The sequence below is a fragment of the Onychostoma macrolepis genome, chromosome 23 (assembly GCF_012432095.1).
Source record: "Onychostoma macrolepis isolate SWU-2019 chromosome 23, ASM1243209v1, whole genome shotgun sequence".
In the NCBI taxonomy this organism is placed as follows: Eukaryota; Metazoa; Chordata; class Actinopteri; order Cypriniformes; family Cyprinidae; genus Onychostoma; species Onychostoma macrolepis.
In genome coordinates, this window is record NC_081177.1 from 2,776,468 (window position 1) to 2,794,540 (window position 18,073).

At 33.8% G+C, this 18,073-nt stretch overlaps 1 protein-coding gene across 2 annotated transcripts in view; it reads right to left on the reverse strand.

Annotated features, from left to right (window-relative positions):
• Window positions 1-1,327: 1,327 nt before the first annotated feature.
• Window positions 1,328-18,073, reverse strand: part of LOC131532663 (collagen alpha-1(XXIV) chain-like) — a 109,321-nt gene continuing 92,575 nt past the window's right edge. Inside the window, exons 48-60 of one of the 2 annotated variants that reach the window (XM_058764506.1) lie at window positions 15,532-15,639; window positions 15,285-15,392; window positions 13,800-13,853; window positions 11,125-11,187; window positions 10,975-11,028; window positions 10,850-10,885; window positions 10,381-10,416; window positions 10,163-10,189; window positions 8,964-9,023; window positions 8,691-8,859; window positions 7,455-7,564; window positions 5,812-6,018; window positions 1,328-3,890 (exon numbers count right to left, since the gene is read on the reverse strand). In XM_058764506.1, coding sequence (XP_058620489.1) covers window positions 3,744-3,890; window positions 5,812-6,018; window positions 7,455-7,564; window positions 8,691-8,859; window positions 8,964-9,023; window positions 10,163-10,189; window positions 10,381-10,416; window positions 10,850-10,885; window positions 10,975-11,028; window positions 11,125-11,187; window positions 13,800-13,853; window positions 15,285-15,392; window positions 15,532-15,639 — 1,179 coding nt within the window. In that variant the 3' untranslated portion in view covers window positions 1,328-3,743. Of the gene's footprint in view, window positions 3,891-5,811; window positions 6,019-7,454; window positions 7,565-8,690; window positions 8,860-8,963; window positions 9,024-10,132; window positions 10,190-10,380; window positions 10,417-10,849; window positions 10,886-10,974; window positions 11,029-11,124; window positions 11,188-13,799; window positions 13,854-15,284; window positions 15,393-15,531; window positions 15,640-18,073 lie in introns of those variants that run through there. The other variant, XR_009268939.1, reaches the window with a different exon arrangement.

The window sequence follows — 18,073 nt, forward strand, 5'->3', positions numbered from 1 at the left end:
CTACAGTCGGAGTGCGGAGCTAAAAAGTCCGACCGACGAATTTTTACAACACAAAAACTTACATTTAATACATGTGTTGAGTAAGAACAGGTAGACGAAGTGTTTAAAACATACGAGCACAGTTCAGTTGAATGATAAAGTTTACCCTCTTTAACTTTATGTTGTTAAACTGAATGTACAAAGCAAACTGTCAGCTGAAATATCCACAAAAAAACAAAACAAAACAAAAAAAACACTGAAATGTGTGGTTTGTCTGTCAGTCATGATCGTGAAGGTTGTGTTTGGGTCCCAGGTGAGTTTTCTGTCAGAATCATCATTGGTCCAGTTCTTTTTTAACATTAAAATAAAATGATACACAGACACCCAACTATGATGCTAATATTTAAAGCTGTCTTAATTATGAGTATGTTGGCTACCCATGTATGTTGGGTGCTGATTTCTGCTGTTATGTCCTCACCAATGTCAAAATCAAACCTACGCCCTAGCAGTTTTGTTTATCTGCTTCTACAATTTGCTCTTTTTTACACCATCACTGAATAATACAATCAGATACAACAATAATTTCTCAAATATTTATTACAATATACACTGAGAAATTATGCACTTCAATTGTTTGAGATGACTGGATGCTTTCAACTTATTGACACGCTAAGCAGTTATCTTCGGAATGGAAATATATGGATATTATATTTGTAAACATAATACTTTTTTCGCTTATTTCAGTTATTATCATAGCGAGCTAAGCCAGTAGTTGAACTGACAGTGTCGTGTAAACATGGCTGAAGGAGAGAAAAGTGGAGGAACAGACAAACCGTGTATATTGAAAATAGCAGAGGGCCTAAGACAGATCCTTGTGGCACTCCATACTTCACTGGCATTAATTGAGATGATTCCCCATAATTGATAACACTTGGACAGGTAGGATCTAAATCATCTTAAACTCTGCTCTTATAAATATCATTACATATACATTTAGCAGATGCTTTTATCCAAAGCGACTTACAAATGAGGACAACAGAAGCAATCAAAACCAACAAAAGAGCAACGATATGTAAGTGCTGTTACAAGTCTGTTAGCCTAACGCAGTACACTATTATTATATATATATATATATAATAAAAAGAAAACAAGTAGATAGAATAGAAAAAGAATAGGGAACTAGTGTTAGAAGACCTTTTAAAGAAAAAAAAAAAAGCAGTTAGAAAACAAATAATGTTAGAGGTTCAAGTGTTTTAAAGGAAAATAGGATTGGTTATATGTAGACAGACACCATGACAAAAAGGCCATTTTTATTCATAGAATTAAATAACTCATGAGAACATTGGGATTAAATCATACATTTTATTTAATGTCAAAATATTAAATATTTACATTTTTCGTCTTTGTTTTGTTTGTTTCTGTAGGCACATTAAGTGACAATTTTGATACTGTAATCATAAGTTAACAGGTGTTACACTTCCTGTGTGTGATCATGTGATCTGAATCTGGCCAATCGCAGCTGCCAGAACACAACATATACTCCCTATTTGTGTTTATATACAAATACAAATTTGACATAAATAAGATTTTGAACTAAATGGTGAGTGACCAGAGAGATCTCTGAGAGATATAATTTATTGGAGTACAGTATTTTTGGAGAAATAAAAAGATAACATAAATAAACAAACATATAATGTCCAAATATACATAAGGGGAAAATAAAAAAGGACTAACTCATTGCTAACGCTGAATACGGCAGCACCACGGAGAAGTCGACTGACCCTGACCTTATGGAAGCACATTTCCACCACAGACTTGCAGTAATTGTGACTTTTTATCTCACAATTTAGAGAACAAAGTCAGAATTGCAAGATATAAACTCAGAATTACGGACATAAACTTTTTTTTATTTATTTTTTTTTATTCGGTGACAGAAACGGCTTCCATATGACAGAGAAGTCACGAATATCTCAAAAGATTTCTTGTAAAGTATGTAAATTCACATATTGTTATCACCTGGGAACATTTAAAATGGTTTCAAATAACAATGTCACAAAAAAATCCCATCAAGTATCCTTGTTCTTCCATTTCATGTATGTGAGATACTCGTGGCGTCTCTTTAAGGGTCACGAGCGAACTTTCTCCTTAACGTATAAAGTATATTACGCCGATGTGTAACATAACTTATCAACACACTGTTCATATAAATTAGGCATTTTGTTGTGATCGAAATGACCAAATGCAAAAGTACAACAGAAAAAGCCAGCACAAACAAACAACTTACGGCCAGAAACATACTGCACGCAAATACACCAATGCAAACGACTGACTGATGTAGCCTACATAAAATTATGCATCCTTGTGTTTCTGAGGTGCTCAAAGTGATTCCTTCAAATGTCTCGGTCTGTAGCTGTTTCCATCTAAAACTTGCAAAAAAATTCAAATATCGCATGAAACATTTGTGAATAAAATGATGTTTCTATGCCGTAAGGTCAAGCAAACAAAATCTTCACTTCCTGGGAAACTGGCGCAAAGTATCAGTAATAAAATAATAAAAAGTTGCGGTAAATGTGTTTCCATCGTAGTTTATGTGTATGTTTTCTTACCGAACAATAAAGTAGCCCCCTCAATACATTTTTCTGAGCATTTTAAGATTTATATGCACTTCTTGGAGTTTCCATCCAGCATTTTTATACGATACCCAATTTGTTTCATGTTGTTAATGTGATCCCCCAATTTTTTTCATTTTTTTATGTAATACCCAATTTTTTAAGATTTTATGTGCTTCTTGGCATTTCTATCCAGCATTTTTTTTTGTGTGAAACCCCAGTTTCTTTTAACATTTTACACATTTTTTGTCATTTCCAGCCAGTGCTTTTATGCAAAACCCCAATGTTTTTACGAATTCATGGACTTCTTGGCATTTCCATCAAGATTTTTTTGTCATTCCCCAAAATTTTCAGATTTTCTTTTTTTTTTTAGACTTTTCCATCTGGCGTTTTTTTTTTTTATTATTATTTTTATGTGATACCCCAATTTTAAAAATGTTATGCGCTCCTTGGCATTTTAATTCTGCGTTTTTTATGTGACACCCCAATTTATTTAAGATTCAATGCACTTATTGGCATTTCCATCAAAATGTTAAAGAATTTATGCACATCTAGACACTTCCATGAAGTGTTTTTTATATGATGCCCCAATTTTTAAAGATTTTATGCACTTATTGGTGTTTCTATCCAGCATTTTTATGCAATACTCCAAATTTCCTTTAAAAACACGTGAAGGGAAACATAGGTAGTGTTCTTATAAAAATCGTCTATGGATTAACTAAATTTATCTAACTTGCTTAGCAAGACTGCCTTTAAACTGCACCTCCACCTTGATTTAAAAGAAAAATTGACTGTAGAAGACAAATTGCAAAACACAATGATGCACCAAACGAAGTTTGCATTCGTGTACTTTCGCAGAGCTTGTTTTGGGCCGGATGCACCTGAACGCAAGCACCTGTACGTGAAAGAGGTAGAGCACCGTCTAAAGAGTCCAGGTCGGCCTTTTCATAGTTTGCTAACAAAATCAACCTCGTCTGACAGTTTATCTAGCAATGATTCGAGATCGAATGCACAATCCGCAAGGACTTTGCACTCGGGCTGGAGACGCGCTTGTTCTTCGGGAGGGTTTTAGAGACGTCCCAGGATCGCTGCCATCGCTCAGATCGCCACTGGTCTGATTTAAGGATCAGGACCGTTTCAAGTCCTTCAGTGATTTCACAGGAAGCAAACAGGACCCACTTCCACGTGCCGCTGGTCTCCTGGACTTGAGGGATGGAGACCTTGAATGTCCACGATGGGAAGCTGCTGAGTGACCTGGGTTTGAAACAGGAATCGTGACTGATGCCAGCTGCCATCACGGATCTGTTCAGAAAAACAGGCAAACATCTAGATACATTTTCTGGAAAGTAGGTTACCCTGGGTCAAAATTGCAGTTAATAGAAAAAAAATATAGATAAATCCATTTTTTTTGTATTATACCCCAAAAAATATTTGGCCTGAATTTAAAATGTATGTATATGAATAGCTTGTAAAATTAACATACATTTATTACACAGTTTTAACAAACTATTAAACTTGTGATTCATATTTGTCAGTCATGCATAAATTAAATTGGTAAGATTTCTGCACTCAAAAAATCATGGCATAGTTTGTTATTAACCATATGCATCTATGTGATTTGATTGAAATAATCAGATTTTCAAAATGCATTTATTATAACCAGCATAAATCTATGCATTGTGAAAACAATTACATTTATTCAGTTAAAAAGTGTGAACATGGCAAAATATGACTAGCTGTGGAACAAGCAATATTTAATGAGAGCTCTAAAATGTATGAGATTGAAACAAATTTGTTTTATTGATAAATATATAAAGCTGGTTATTGTGTGTATTCAGTTGATTAGTACTATTACAGAAATCTGACCTGTTTCATTTATTTATGACCAATAAACATGAATCACATTGGGTTTATTAAGTTGTTTTTGGTAAAACTGTGCAATGCAAATGGATGTAAATTTTAAATTTTAAAGTACAAAAATCTGAAAATTTTCTTGAGTGTACATTCAGAAATAATGTAATATACCGGTAAATTAAAAAAGAAAATACAAGCGTTATAAACACTATTTTTTTTAGACATAAATCCTTTAAAATTAACATTGTGGTACTCTCCATATTTCCATAATGGCGGTAGAAGTTGCTCAGGGGAGAAGAATTGCTGAATAAAGTCGTTATTTGTGGGGGGGTTTTGCGCACAAATAGTATTCTCGTAGCTTCATAAAATTAAGGTTGAACCACTGATGTCACATGGACTATTTTGTTGATGTTCTTGGTACCTTTCTGGACCTTGAATGTGGTAGGACCCTTGCTGTCTATGCAGGGTCAGAAAGCTCTCAGATTTCATCAAAAATATCTTAAATTGTGTTCCGAAGATGAACGAAGGTCTTACGCGTTTGGAACGACATGAGGGTGAGTAATTAATGACAGAATTTTCAACTTTGGGTGAACTATCCCTTCAATGAACTGGTTCAATTCACTAGTTTGTTTACGTAATCACAAAATGATGTAACATATGCGATTATAGTATTAAAGCATCCAATAATGATGTGAAACAAGGATGTTTTAAGTGCCTAAATCAGATGAAGTGAATAAACTAGTCTTCATCAGCTCACCTTTTTACATAAACAGTGAGAAATCATAAAAACATGCGCATATCAGTGGCTCATCAGTCTTCAGCTGGAGTTGAACAGTTTCCTCAGTTCAGCGACTGTTGGAGCAATTGGAGCGCTGAATCAGTTCATTACATCATAGGATCAGATTTGCCGCTATTTTGGCTCATTTCGAGTCGCAGTGACTGTCAGGCGTCTGAAAGTGAGTTTGATTGAGTAACTTGTAGATCTGTGCGGCTCGAGCCGCAAACTGTTTCAGTTGTTTCAGTCTGATTTAGAAAAAGAACCAGTTCAAAAGAATGATTCGTTCTCGAACCAAAGAATGATTCACTCCGGATCGTTTACTTGAGGCTCTGGATTACAGGTAATAATGTTGTAAATAATGTTCATGTTCTTGCACAGACTGATTGTTTTGCTTCATAAGACCTCAATATATTGTCAGGAGCCATGGATGTTAATTTTGTGTCGTCTGTGTGTGCTTTTTTGACTCTCAAAGTGCCGGTAGCCATTGACTTGCATTTTATGAATCACCAAGGACCACAGTTTCAGCTAAAAGCTCACTGGTGACATTTAAATTTTTGGGTGAACTATCCCTTTAACTCAGACTCCGCTCACCTCACAGTCGTCCAGAACCACGTGTGGACTCAGAGACGAGTTTTCCTTGAACACCTGGCCGCTCCAACCCCGGAAACGCAGGGCTCGAGGCGTCTCCATGGCAACTGTCGCCGGGTCACTGAAGCAGTGGAGGGAAACAGTCTGGGTCGCCGTGATGCTCAGCAAGTGTAAGAACTTCATCTGGACTTTCCCGACATCAAACGCGGCCTGTGAAGTCAAACATCCAGCTTCTTAAACTGTTTAGATAATCAACATTTCTGCGTTTTGGCAACTGTGTGTTTATGGCTGAAGCTGACAAACGATCAGGCTTACAGGAAATCAGCTATTAATTCAAATCAGATTCGCCTTTCAGAGGAAATGTGATATCGCAGCTTGACATCAAATGCTTCTCATTTATTTTCTCTTTAGTTTGTCCGTGATTGCATGAACCCGTCGAATCCTGTCTGCACAGTCATGTTCAGTGTGTCATACATCTGGACTCATTTTTACAGTAAAATCTCAGCAGGGTTAACCAAAGCTTCACGGAAATAATGCCATTAAATGTGCAGAATTACCAAATAAAATGTGTGAGTTCATCATAAGCACTCAATATCTTCACAGAGCGGCTTTACAAAATAAACCATTTTAATTGATTCTCACAGTGTCATTTTAATATTGCATTTTAATATTTTCTCTTTTCATTTTAATTTCAGTTCAAATTTGTGCACTTTTTTGGAATGAGAGACTAAAATAATTTTTGTTTTGGACTGTTGGACAAATGACAAAACATATTCAAAACATTTTTATTCGTTTTTGTTTTAAATATATCTAGTTATTTTAGTACTTCAACTTAACTAAATGAAAGAGAGAAATGTTGCCTTGGCAACTAATTGATACACATTGTTTTTTTATATAATTTATTTCAGTAATGTTTATTTCATTAAAAAGTATTTTTTGAATAATTCTAATTTTAGTTAAAGTCTTAGCAATTTTGTTATGTGTTTTTGTTATTTTCAGTAGTTTTTGTTTTTATATATGCCTATATAGAATTAATTAAATTAATTCTATAATTCTAATAATTAATTAATTTTATTTCAGTTATAGTTTAAGTTCAAGTTAATTAATTTAGTTTTTGTCATTTTTATCAGTTTTCTTTTTAAGTTAAAATCATTACTTGAAATAAAATAAACATGAACTAAACTTTATTATTTATATATTGTATTTCAGTTAATGTTTATTTTATTTCAAGTAATGATTTTTTTTTAGTCTTAGTTGTGATGGTTTTAATTTAGTAACATTGAGAGACTATTATATTTCCAGTTTTCTTTTTTCTTTGAAAGTTTTAGTAATTTTGTTATGTGTTTGTAGTAGTTTATATATATATATATATATATATATATATATATATATATATGTCTGTATGATTTTTATTTAAATGTTGTTATTTTAGTACAAACTACATTAAAATGAGACATTTTACTTTGGCAACTAGTTGAAATGAAAGGTTTTTTGATGGTTTTAATCTTAGTTTTAGTTTAAGTTTTAGTTAACTATAATAACTCTAGGTTAAAGAGAGTAACCCTGCTTCTCGTATGTGTTTATATGCATGTATCAGCTGGACAGTATGTACAGTAATAGCAATGGTAGTATGTATATCACAGTACCTTATCCGTTGTAGCGGGGTTTAAGCACGTCTGTCCTCCTGCGGTGAAGTTACAGAACACCTGGATGGCGTCAGACGTGCAGCCCACATTTGGATCGATCCAGAACAATCCTGATCAACACAGATATGATAAAACACTCAATCAGTGAGCTGTAGAAAGAAATCAGTGAGTGATTTAATGCAGCGGTTTTCAACCAAGTGACCGCAAGATGATTGAAAAGTATTTAAAATAATACATTATTATTATTATTATTATTATTATTATTATTACACTACAAGTCGAAAGTCTGGAATATTGCATATTTTGGTTTTCACAAAAATCTGAAGCAGCACAACTGTTTTCAACATTGATAATAATCAGCAATGTTTCTTGAGCAGTAAATCGGCATATTAGAATGATTTCTGAAGATCATGTGACACTGAAGACTGCAGTAATGATGCTGAAAATACAGCTGCACATCACAGAAATAAATTATATTTTAACAGATATTCACATAGAAAACAGTTATTTTAAATGGCAATAATATTTCACAAATGTACAATTTTTACTGGATTTTTGATCAAATAAATGCAGCCTCGGTGAGCAGAATAGACTTATTTATAAAATATTTAAAGATCTTAATTATTCAAAACATTTGAACGGTATAATCTAAGTTTAATCTAAATTAAAAGGCTAAAAGAACACACCCCCACTTAATAACTATTTTCATGGAAGGACATATATTTCTTGAAACTTTTGGACCATGAAATGAATCCTGGTTAATTAACTGAATATATAAATACTCCCAGATTCTCTTAATAAAAAAAGTTTTAAAACAAGCCACTTTGTCTTTACTGCTAAATACTGCAAATATAAAGGGTGCCTTTAAGTCAGGGTTATTATCATTAACTAAAACCATAAAAAAATCTGTTACTTAAAAAATAAGCATTAACTTAAAAATAAAACTTGATTTATTTCAGCTAGTTTCCAATGCAACATTTCTCCTTTTCATTTAATTTGATTTTAATAAAATTTTAATAAAAACTACGTAGATATATTTTAAAAAAGCGAATAAAAAAGACAAAAAAACGCAACAAATTTACAAAAATATTAACTAAAATTAAAATGAAATCAAAATCTAAAAATAAAATCTAACTGAAAGTATTAATAAAGCTACACTACTATCTGAATGCTACTCAAATAACACTGCTTGGAGTCAGAGAGGTCATGATTGGTTTAAGCAGGTGTGGATCTCACCGTCGCTCATCTTGTGTCGGCAGTCCAGCAGGTCTCTGCAGAAGCGGGCCGGGTTTTCTCTCGTTCCCAGCGGTGTTTTCATGCTGTCGATGACGCTGCTCAGATACTGCAGCGTCCTGAAGATCTCAGCGCTCTGCTCCGACAGAGACGTGTCTGTGTTCTGATAACTCTGAGAACAGCGAAAACAAGAACAAAAACCGCAACAATAAAGTAAAAGTGTTTTGGTTGTTCTTCATTAGTGCACATTTCAGAAAGCAATCTAAAAGTCTTCACCTCCAGCTCTAGATGTGCACTGGACTTGATCAGCTCGTGAACGTCCATATCGATGCGTATCTGTCAGACAAGAAAAAATGAGGATGAAGAAACATCCTCAAAGAACCTTCCAGAAACCTTCGAGTGCATCTTTTCTATTTCAGTAGTGTGTGTCCTTGAAGACGACAAAAAATCAGGTTTATTTAAGATGATTCCATCACTCGCTCTCCAATGGATGTGAATGGGTGCCGTCAGAACGAGAGTCCAAACAGCTGATAAAAACATCACAATAATCCACACCACTCCAGTCCATCAGTTAACATCTCGAGAAGACAAAAGGTGCATGATTGTACAAACAAATCCATCATTAAGAGTGTTATTAACTTAACCATTAACAAACCTTAACTTCCAGCTAAAATACTAGTGTAAAAGTGCATCTCCTGTTGTCTCTCACATCAAAATCCAGCCACATATTTGTTTAGAGCTGTTTTGGCTTGTAAACGCTGCTTGATCTGCAGATTTCTCTCCTGATTCACACCAGAACACTTTCTCACTGGAGGAAGTGTTATTATGGACTCATATTAGTTAAAAACATGTTAATGATGGATTTGTTTCATCTTTTGTCTTCTCCAGATGTTAACTGATGGACTGGAGTGGTGTGGATTATTGTGATGTGTTTATCAGCTGTTTGGACTCTCATTCTGGCGGCACCCATACACTGCAGAGCATCCATTGCTGAGACACTGATGCAATGCTACATTTCTCCAAATCTGATGAAGAAACAAACTCATCTGCATCTTGGATGGCCTGAGGGTGTGTAAATCCTTGGCAAATTTTCATTTTTGGGTGAACTATTGCTTTAAAGCAAACTTACATAAGATAACCAGTCTTGTTGTCGGAAAAAAATGGATCATAATTTAGTGACTTTATGTTTAAATCAAGAAAAAATGTCTGCCGTTTTTCATGCTCCATTGGCAGATATTTTTCTTGTTGTAATGATAAAGTTACTTCATTTTGAGATTTTTTTTTTAGTGAACAAGACTTAATATCTAAAGTCATTTTGTTTCTCAAGTAAATCTTGATTTAAAAATGTTTCGATATTTGCACAGGAAAACAAGACTTGTCTGCCAAATGAATGAATGTAAATAATGACACGTGTAAATGTTTAATGAGTGCAATTACACAATTACAGTGAGTCAGATGACGGGTTTGAGTCTTACCGACGGGCCGGGTAAACCTGGAGGCCCCTGTCAAACAACACAGAATATAAACAACATTCATATTTTATCATATGATAAACGAACCCTAATGCATGTCTGTAGCCAAATTATATAATGCTATGCTTAGGCTTGAATCAATGTTAAAAAGTAAATATTCTGATTAATACAGAATCAACATTAAACATGATTATCTTTATCATTTGTCTGTGTGTATGTACCTGTGGCCCTGGACTGCCCTGCGGCCCCTGAGGCCCCTGTAGAAAGAGATCATCAAAAATTGACATTCACTCGTTTCTCTAAAACATTTATACAAACTAGCGCTTCAGTCGTCCAGTTTAATGAGTATAATGAGCTTTCTGGATTGGAAATCCTGAGTCTACAACCTTACGCTTATGAATTCTGTACTTCCAAAAACACAACATAAAACTATAAGAGTATATCAGTGACAAAAGCACAGCTGATGTGTGATGGAGCGCTGGCGCCCCCACAGGCCCCCACAGGTACTGCAATCTGAGATGAAGTGAGATTGTTTATCCTCACTGTTCTGTGTGAGCAGTTTATACAGACGCTGTTACACAACCGTTACACAAGAACAAGCGGATATTTCATTATGAGATGATGATGATGAAGAGATTTGTGATCTGGCAGCAGACTAAACAGTGCTGATTTATGACGAGCATATCTTACCATCTCTCCACGGCTTCCTTTGTGTCCCCTGGCACCCTGAGAAAGCATCAAGCACATCCTTTATTTGACATTCATCAGGCACTATTGTGAGGTCATAGACACAAATAAAGCCTCAGAATACTTACAGGCTTCCCCACCGGACCGATCATACCCACCGGACCTACAGGACCAGAGAAACCCTGAAACACACACACACAGACACACCATTGAGACGCATTAGATGACAACAGACGTTTACATTCACACTGATTTCCTCAGAAGATGAAGAGACTGACCAGAACTCCCGCCGGCCCTTTGAGTCCAGGAATACCAGTGAACCCCAAATCTCCGTTTGGACCCTGAAACATACAGAAAATGATGCATTTAATAACCATTTTCAGTGGTTGGCTGAAAGGTCGATTGGTTATTTTGACCGTATGAAGTGTGTCTTGAGTTTGTGAACTTGTGAAGCATACCTGAATATTAAACATTCTGGAGTCATTTTGTTAATGGAAATAATACTCATGGAAGTAACAAACAACAATTCATATACTACATTAATGATTTGCAATTTGCTATGATGAGAAAAAAAAAAGATTATGATTATATATTTGTGTGTAGATTAATATTTATGTTAGTAGATTAAATTAATGAAATAATTTAAATAATAAATACATTTTAAGTAAACGATAGATAAATAAATCAATGAAATCGTTAAAATTATATTAAATGATATATATACTTATATGACTTATACTTACTTCTAATATTTGTGTCGATAGAAAATGTTAATAAAATGAAAAAAAATCATGAAATAATTTAAATAATACATTTTAATTAATAAATGAAATTAAATAATTAAAATATAATTTAAATTATGTTAAATCATTTAAATACATTTTTAAGCTAATGTGTTCAATATTTATGTGTAGATAGACAAAAAAGACAAATTAAATTAATTTAAATTGAATGAAAAAATAAATGCATTTTAAGTAATACACAGATCAATAAATAAATGAAATTAAATAGTTAAAATACAATTGAAATTCTATTATATAATTGAAATTCAATTTCATATACATTTTTAAGCTACATAGATAGATATGTAAGTGTAGATAGACAGATTAAATAAGGTATGAAATGAAAAAATTCACTTAACTTAATTTAAATTAAATTAAAATAAATAATAAATACATTTTAACTAATAGATAAATACAGGTGCTGGTCATATAATTAGAATATCATCAAAAAGTTGATTTATTTCACTAATTCCATTCAAAAAGTGAAACTTGTATATTATATTCATTCATTACACACAGACTGATATATTTCAAATGTTTATTTCTTTTAATTTTGATGATTATAACTGACAACTAAGGAAAATCCCAAATTCAGTATCTCAGAAAATTAGAATATTACTTAAGACCAATACAAAGAAAGGATTTTTAGAAATCTTGGTCAACTGAAAAGTATGAAAATGAAAAGTATGAGCATGTACAGCACTCAATACTTAGTTGGGGCTGCTTTTGCCTGAATTACTGCAGCAATGCGGCGTGGCATGGAGTCGATCAGTCTGTGGCACTGCTCAGGTGTTATGAGAGCCCAGGTTGCTCTGATAGTGGCCTTCAGCTCATCTGCATTGTTGGGTCTGGTGTCTCTCATCTTCCTCTTCACAATACCCCACAGATTTTCTATGGGGTTAAAGTCAGGCGAGTTTGCTGGCCAATTAAGAACAGGGATACCATGGTCCTTAAACCAGATACTGGTTGCTTTGGCAGTGTGTGCAGGTGCCAAGTCCTGCTGGAAAATTAAATCTGCATCTCCATAAAGTTGGTCAGCAGCAGGAAGCATGAAGTGCTCTAAAATTTCCTGGTAGATGGCTGTGTTGACTGTGGACATCAGAAAACACAGTGGACCAACACCAGCAGATGACATGGCAGCCCAAATCATCACTGACTGTGGAAACTTCACACTGGACTTCAAGCAACATGGATTCTGTGCCTCTCCACTCTTCCTTCAGACTCTGGGACCTTGATTTCCAAATGAAATGCAAAATTTACTTTCATCTGAAAAGAGGACTTTGGACCACTGAGCAACAGTCCAGTTCTTTTTCTCCACAGCCCAGGTAAGATGCTTCTGACGTTGTCTCTGGTTCAGAAGTGGCTTGGTAGCCCTTTTCCTGAAGACGCCTGAGCGTGGTGACTCTTGATGCACTGACTCCAGCTTCAGTTCTCTCCTTGTGAAGCTCTCACAAGTGTTTGAATCAGCTTTGCTTGACTGTATTCTCAAGCTTGCGGTCATCCCTGTTGCTTGTGCACCTTTTCCTACCCAATTTCTTCCTTCCAGTCAACTTTGCATTTAATATGCTTTGATACAGCACTCTGTAAACAGCCACACCTTTCAGTAATGACCCTCTGTGACTTACCCTCTTTGTGGAGGGCGTCAATGTTCGTCTTCTGGATCATTGCCAAGTCAGCAGTCTTCTCCATTATTGTGGTTTCAAAGAACAAGAGATACCCGGAATTTATACTGTAGGGATGGTCATTTATTCAAACTCAAATGTAAATATTCTAATTTTTTAGATACTGAATTTAGGATTTTCCTTAGTTGTCAGTTATAATCATCAAAATTAAAAGAAATAAACATTTGAAATATATCAGTCTGTGTGTAATGAAAGAATATAATATACAAGTTTCACTTTTTGAATGGAATTAGTGAAATAAATCAACTTTTTGATGATATTCTAATTATATGACCAGCACCTGTAAATCCATTCATTACAATAAGTAATTAAAATATATTCTAAATAAAATAAAATAAAATAAAATTGTAATGTTCCTGATTAATGAACATGATCTGTTGCAGGAGTGAACTGTTGTGTGTTTGAGTGACTCTTGTGATCTCGGTTAGTGACCCGTCCGAACACATCTCCGCCGCTCTGCTCTAATGCGGTTTAATGCTGAACACTAACCTTGGGTCCCGGAAAGCCCTGGAGTCCCAGCATGCCTGCGTCTCCCACCTCACCCTGCGGGAAAAAACAGAAAACCGGGTAACTATCCAGACTACAACAACTTCCTGTTCCCTTCTCCCTCTTCCTTCTGTCAGATCCTGTCACTGCTTCCTGACATGATTTCACTGACGGCACGGATCACTTTCGTCTTCAAGAGGACATTATTTAAGTCAACATCCACAGTCGCACCCGTTCATTCATCCACCCGCGGCCTGTAAGACGATATTCCCGCTCCGGACGCTTGGAATTCCTGCTAGCTCTTGGCCTTTATTGTCTTTTCCTGAGTTATGTAAGAAAGTGGAGCAGCTCGTTTGTTTCATGTTTACTCAACGATCTGCTTACAATCACTCAAACTCTTACATAAGAGACCCGCTGACATTTAGACCAAGTCCAGGAAAAAAACAAAACCTGGATTTATGATCATCTGTCACAAGAACGCAATCAGACGGCCAATTTTTTTTATGGTAGAAAAATACATAAATAAATCACACGATATCAGATTCAGAGTTATTTTAGTACCACTGAGATAATATTATAGCTTTTGCTAATATTTTGAATGTTTCTATTTTTTGTTTTTACTTTAATTTTAGTTATAGCTTTAGTAATTTTGTTTAGTTTAGTTTTTTCCTTTTTTCTTATTTTTTCTATGTATATACGTTTTTGTATTATTATTAATTTATTTTTAGTTATTTTAATACCAGTTAAACTAAATGAAAGATATATATATATATATATATATATATATTTTGCACATTCATACATATTTTTTTATTAATTTCAAAATAATGTAAAAGTCTGAAATTTCTGATTAAGCATTTTTTCTTATCATTTGGGATGTGAATTATTTTAGTATTTTTAATATATATATATATATATATATATATATATATATATATATATATATATATATATATTTAAATATTTTAGATTATTTTATACATAAAAGCTTTTTCTAGCATGACCAGAAAAATATGTACTTTAAAAATTCTGTACAAAATTATTATAATAATTTTATGTACTTTTAAATGTAGTTTTAGTAATTTTCTTGTGTACTGTTGTCATTTTTATTTATTTATTCATTTATTTATTTTAATATGTCTATATGGCTTTTTATACATTTTTATTTCAGTTTTAGTTATTTGAGTACTTAAACTAAACAAAAATGTGAAATTTCAGAAACTAACCAAAATAAATAGTTAAAAAAAAAAAAACATATATATACATATGTGTATATGTATATATTTAATTTTAGTTAATGTTTATTTAATTTCAAGTAACAAAACTGTTTTTATAGTTTTAGTCAATGATAACCTTTTCATGGTATATACACTATAGTATACTTACATCTCCAGAAAAGCATGGTAATACCATGGTACCATTCAGTAAGTGTTGCCTAAAATGATGTGAGGTTGATTAAATACAGACAGGAGAAATGACGACACTCACTGGCTCTCCTTTGGCACCTTGCTCTCCTTTCACGCCCTGGTCTCCCATCGCCCCCTCCATGCCTTTAGCACCCCCGTGTCCTCTGTCACCCGCCAAACCCATCTCACCCTGCACAGGTCAAAGCTCAAGGGTCAAGGGTGCATACTGTAGTATATACTGTGTGTGCTGCACAGTGCACATGTTGACATATATAATACTTTATGAAAGTAAAAATAAAAAACTAAAGGAAGAACTCAGGGTTTTTGACCTTTGACCCCGCTGGCCCTCTCTCTCCGATGACACCAGGAAGTCCAAGCTCTCCCCGCGGGCCAGGAAGTCCCGCCCTCCCCTCCAGACCGGTATCACCGCGCTGACCCTGCACACACGTCAATCAAAGCAGCAGCCAATCAGAGCTCAGTAAAGAATCCAAAACACTGTTCAATACAATTCCTATAACAACATCTTGCAAAAAGCGTAAGCAAGCATGAATTGCATGATTGCACAAAAAAAGAGAACGCGAGCTCCAAGCTATAATTGTATAATAATGACATTTGCTGTTCAATGACAAATAAAACACAAGCTGAACTGATGGAATGGTTTGCATGTCGCTCAGACGCAACATTAAACTTCCTCACACGCTTTAACGTGCCTAAACCAAGACAAGGCTTTCATTGTGGGGAACAAACACATAAAAGAAGAGGAAAGAACATGAGCTGATGAAGGACAGCGCTGAGTCTGGGATTCGTCTGAAAGAGTTTATGAGTGTTACGTCAAACACAGAGACAGAGCCAGTTAAACACATCCAGTGATGTTCACAGGAACAAACACTGAGAGAGACACTAGAAAACAACACTGGACTCTTTGAAGTTCACTGGAGCACCATGTAAACGCTGGGGTTATTAGTGTTCAGTAAAACTAAAACTATAAAAAGAATTGAAGAGTTTATTTGCAAAAACAGATAACCCCATTTTTATTAATTTTCTTAAATCATGTTTTTTTTTTTTTTTTTTGTGTTATGTTTTATTGTGTTAATTAGCTGTATTTTTTTTTATTATTATTATTATTTAATCAAAACAACCAAACTGTAGTTTGATTGATATTAATTGGAATGCAGGACAAAAAATAAAATAAAACATGATTTTTTAACATTTTTAACAGAGTTACCTGTTTTTGCAAATGAACTCTTCAATTATTATCATTTAGTTGCCAAAGCCACAATTTACATGGAAGTACTAATTATTTAAACTAAAACTGAAATAAAAACCATATAAACTATAATATATATATATATATATATATATATATATATATATATATACTGTATATATATATAAGGAATTATTAAAATAAAAATGATATCCCCAAAACTAATGAAATATAACAAAATGTAAACTTATTTGGTTTCATTTAGCTGCCCATTTTCATTTCATAAGTTGAAGTCTTAAAATGACTAAAACTGAAATAAAAATGAATAAAGGAACTATATATATACATATTTAATATATAGACATATTTTTAAAATATATATAATTATTTTATTTTTATTTAGTTCTAATTTTCTAATTTCTAACTTCTAATTTCTAACTTTTTTTATTTTGATTTGGTTTATGTTGAAGTACTAAAAATACTAAAATGAAAAATAATTAAACTAATTAGACATATAAAAAATTAAATAAAAAAATAATGAAACAAATTATTTTAATTATTTTATTTCAGTCAGTTGGCCAGGCAACATCTATAATTTACTTTAGTTTAGTTTCATTTAGTAAAATAAATAAATAAATAAATAAATAATTTTAAAAAATGTATAAATAGAATAAATATATCTGTAGAAACTTTTTTTTTGTTTATGTATGAGTTGGACCAGATGAAAGCATAATTAATTGCTCATAATGAATGAATAATCACACATGCTCCTCCTTCAAAATCATTAAAAGCATTAAAAAAGCATTGCAAAATTAAAAGCATCCCAGGATGCATCAGTTGAAGTTGATGAATGTCCAGAGAAGAGCTGCAATCCTCAAATATGAGAGAGTTTTCAAGTGCTTTTGTTCTGATCATTTCATCTTTCCCAGATGCCCATCCATGTTATTTCACAGTCTTCAACACTTCACCATTAATCTAACATCTGCAAATCAGTCAGAATAAACTCTTGAGCATAGTGAATATGGCTCTGGTACCACGGTATTCCCTCGTTAGACTGCTTTAAATGTGCTCATTATAAAAGCTTCACTCATTTGGCTGTTGGTTATAAAACCACACACTAAAGTGGTGTCTGAATGAGGCTCTAATGAGGCGTCTGCAGTCATGTACAGCATTTACACACGGGACGGGAAGAAAGAGCTGAGAATGAAAGACACGGCAGCAAAATCAGCAAATCATCTGTGAACGCTTAGCAGAAAAAAATACAACAATGAGTTACAGGACAGCGTTCATTCATCTGACGCAGAGAAATCAAGCAGCCAGTGCAGATCGATCATGTGAAGAACGTCACATCAACATCAAATCAGCCTGATTTACATGAACATCTGATTAACAGCCATTCATTAGCACACATTATTCTAAAGAAACTAATATTTATCTTCACAGTCGTTCATCCAAGTGTAATGACTTTCCTGTTCATCCTCAAGAAAATCACGTCCTCATTTCTGTCATGTATTCATTGTTTCAGAAGGTGAAATGGGCTGACTTTTTAGAGGATTCTGTGAAGCCTTGATTATTTTCAGATATTTTTACATTTGAATTATGCAGAAAACTAGAATGTGGAAAAGTAGAATATGGAAACAAAATACAGTTTTGGTTGAATTTAA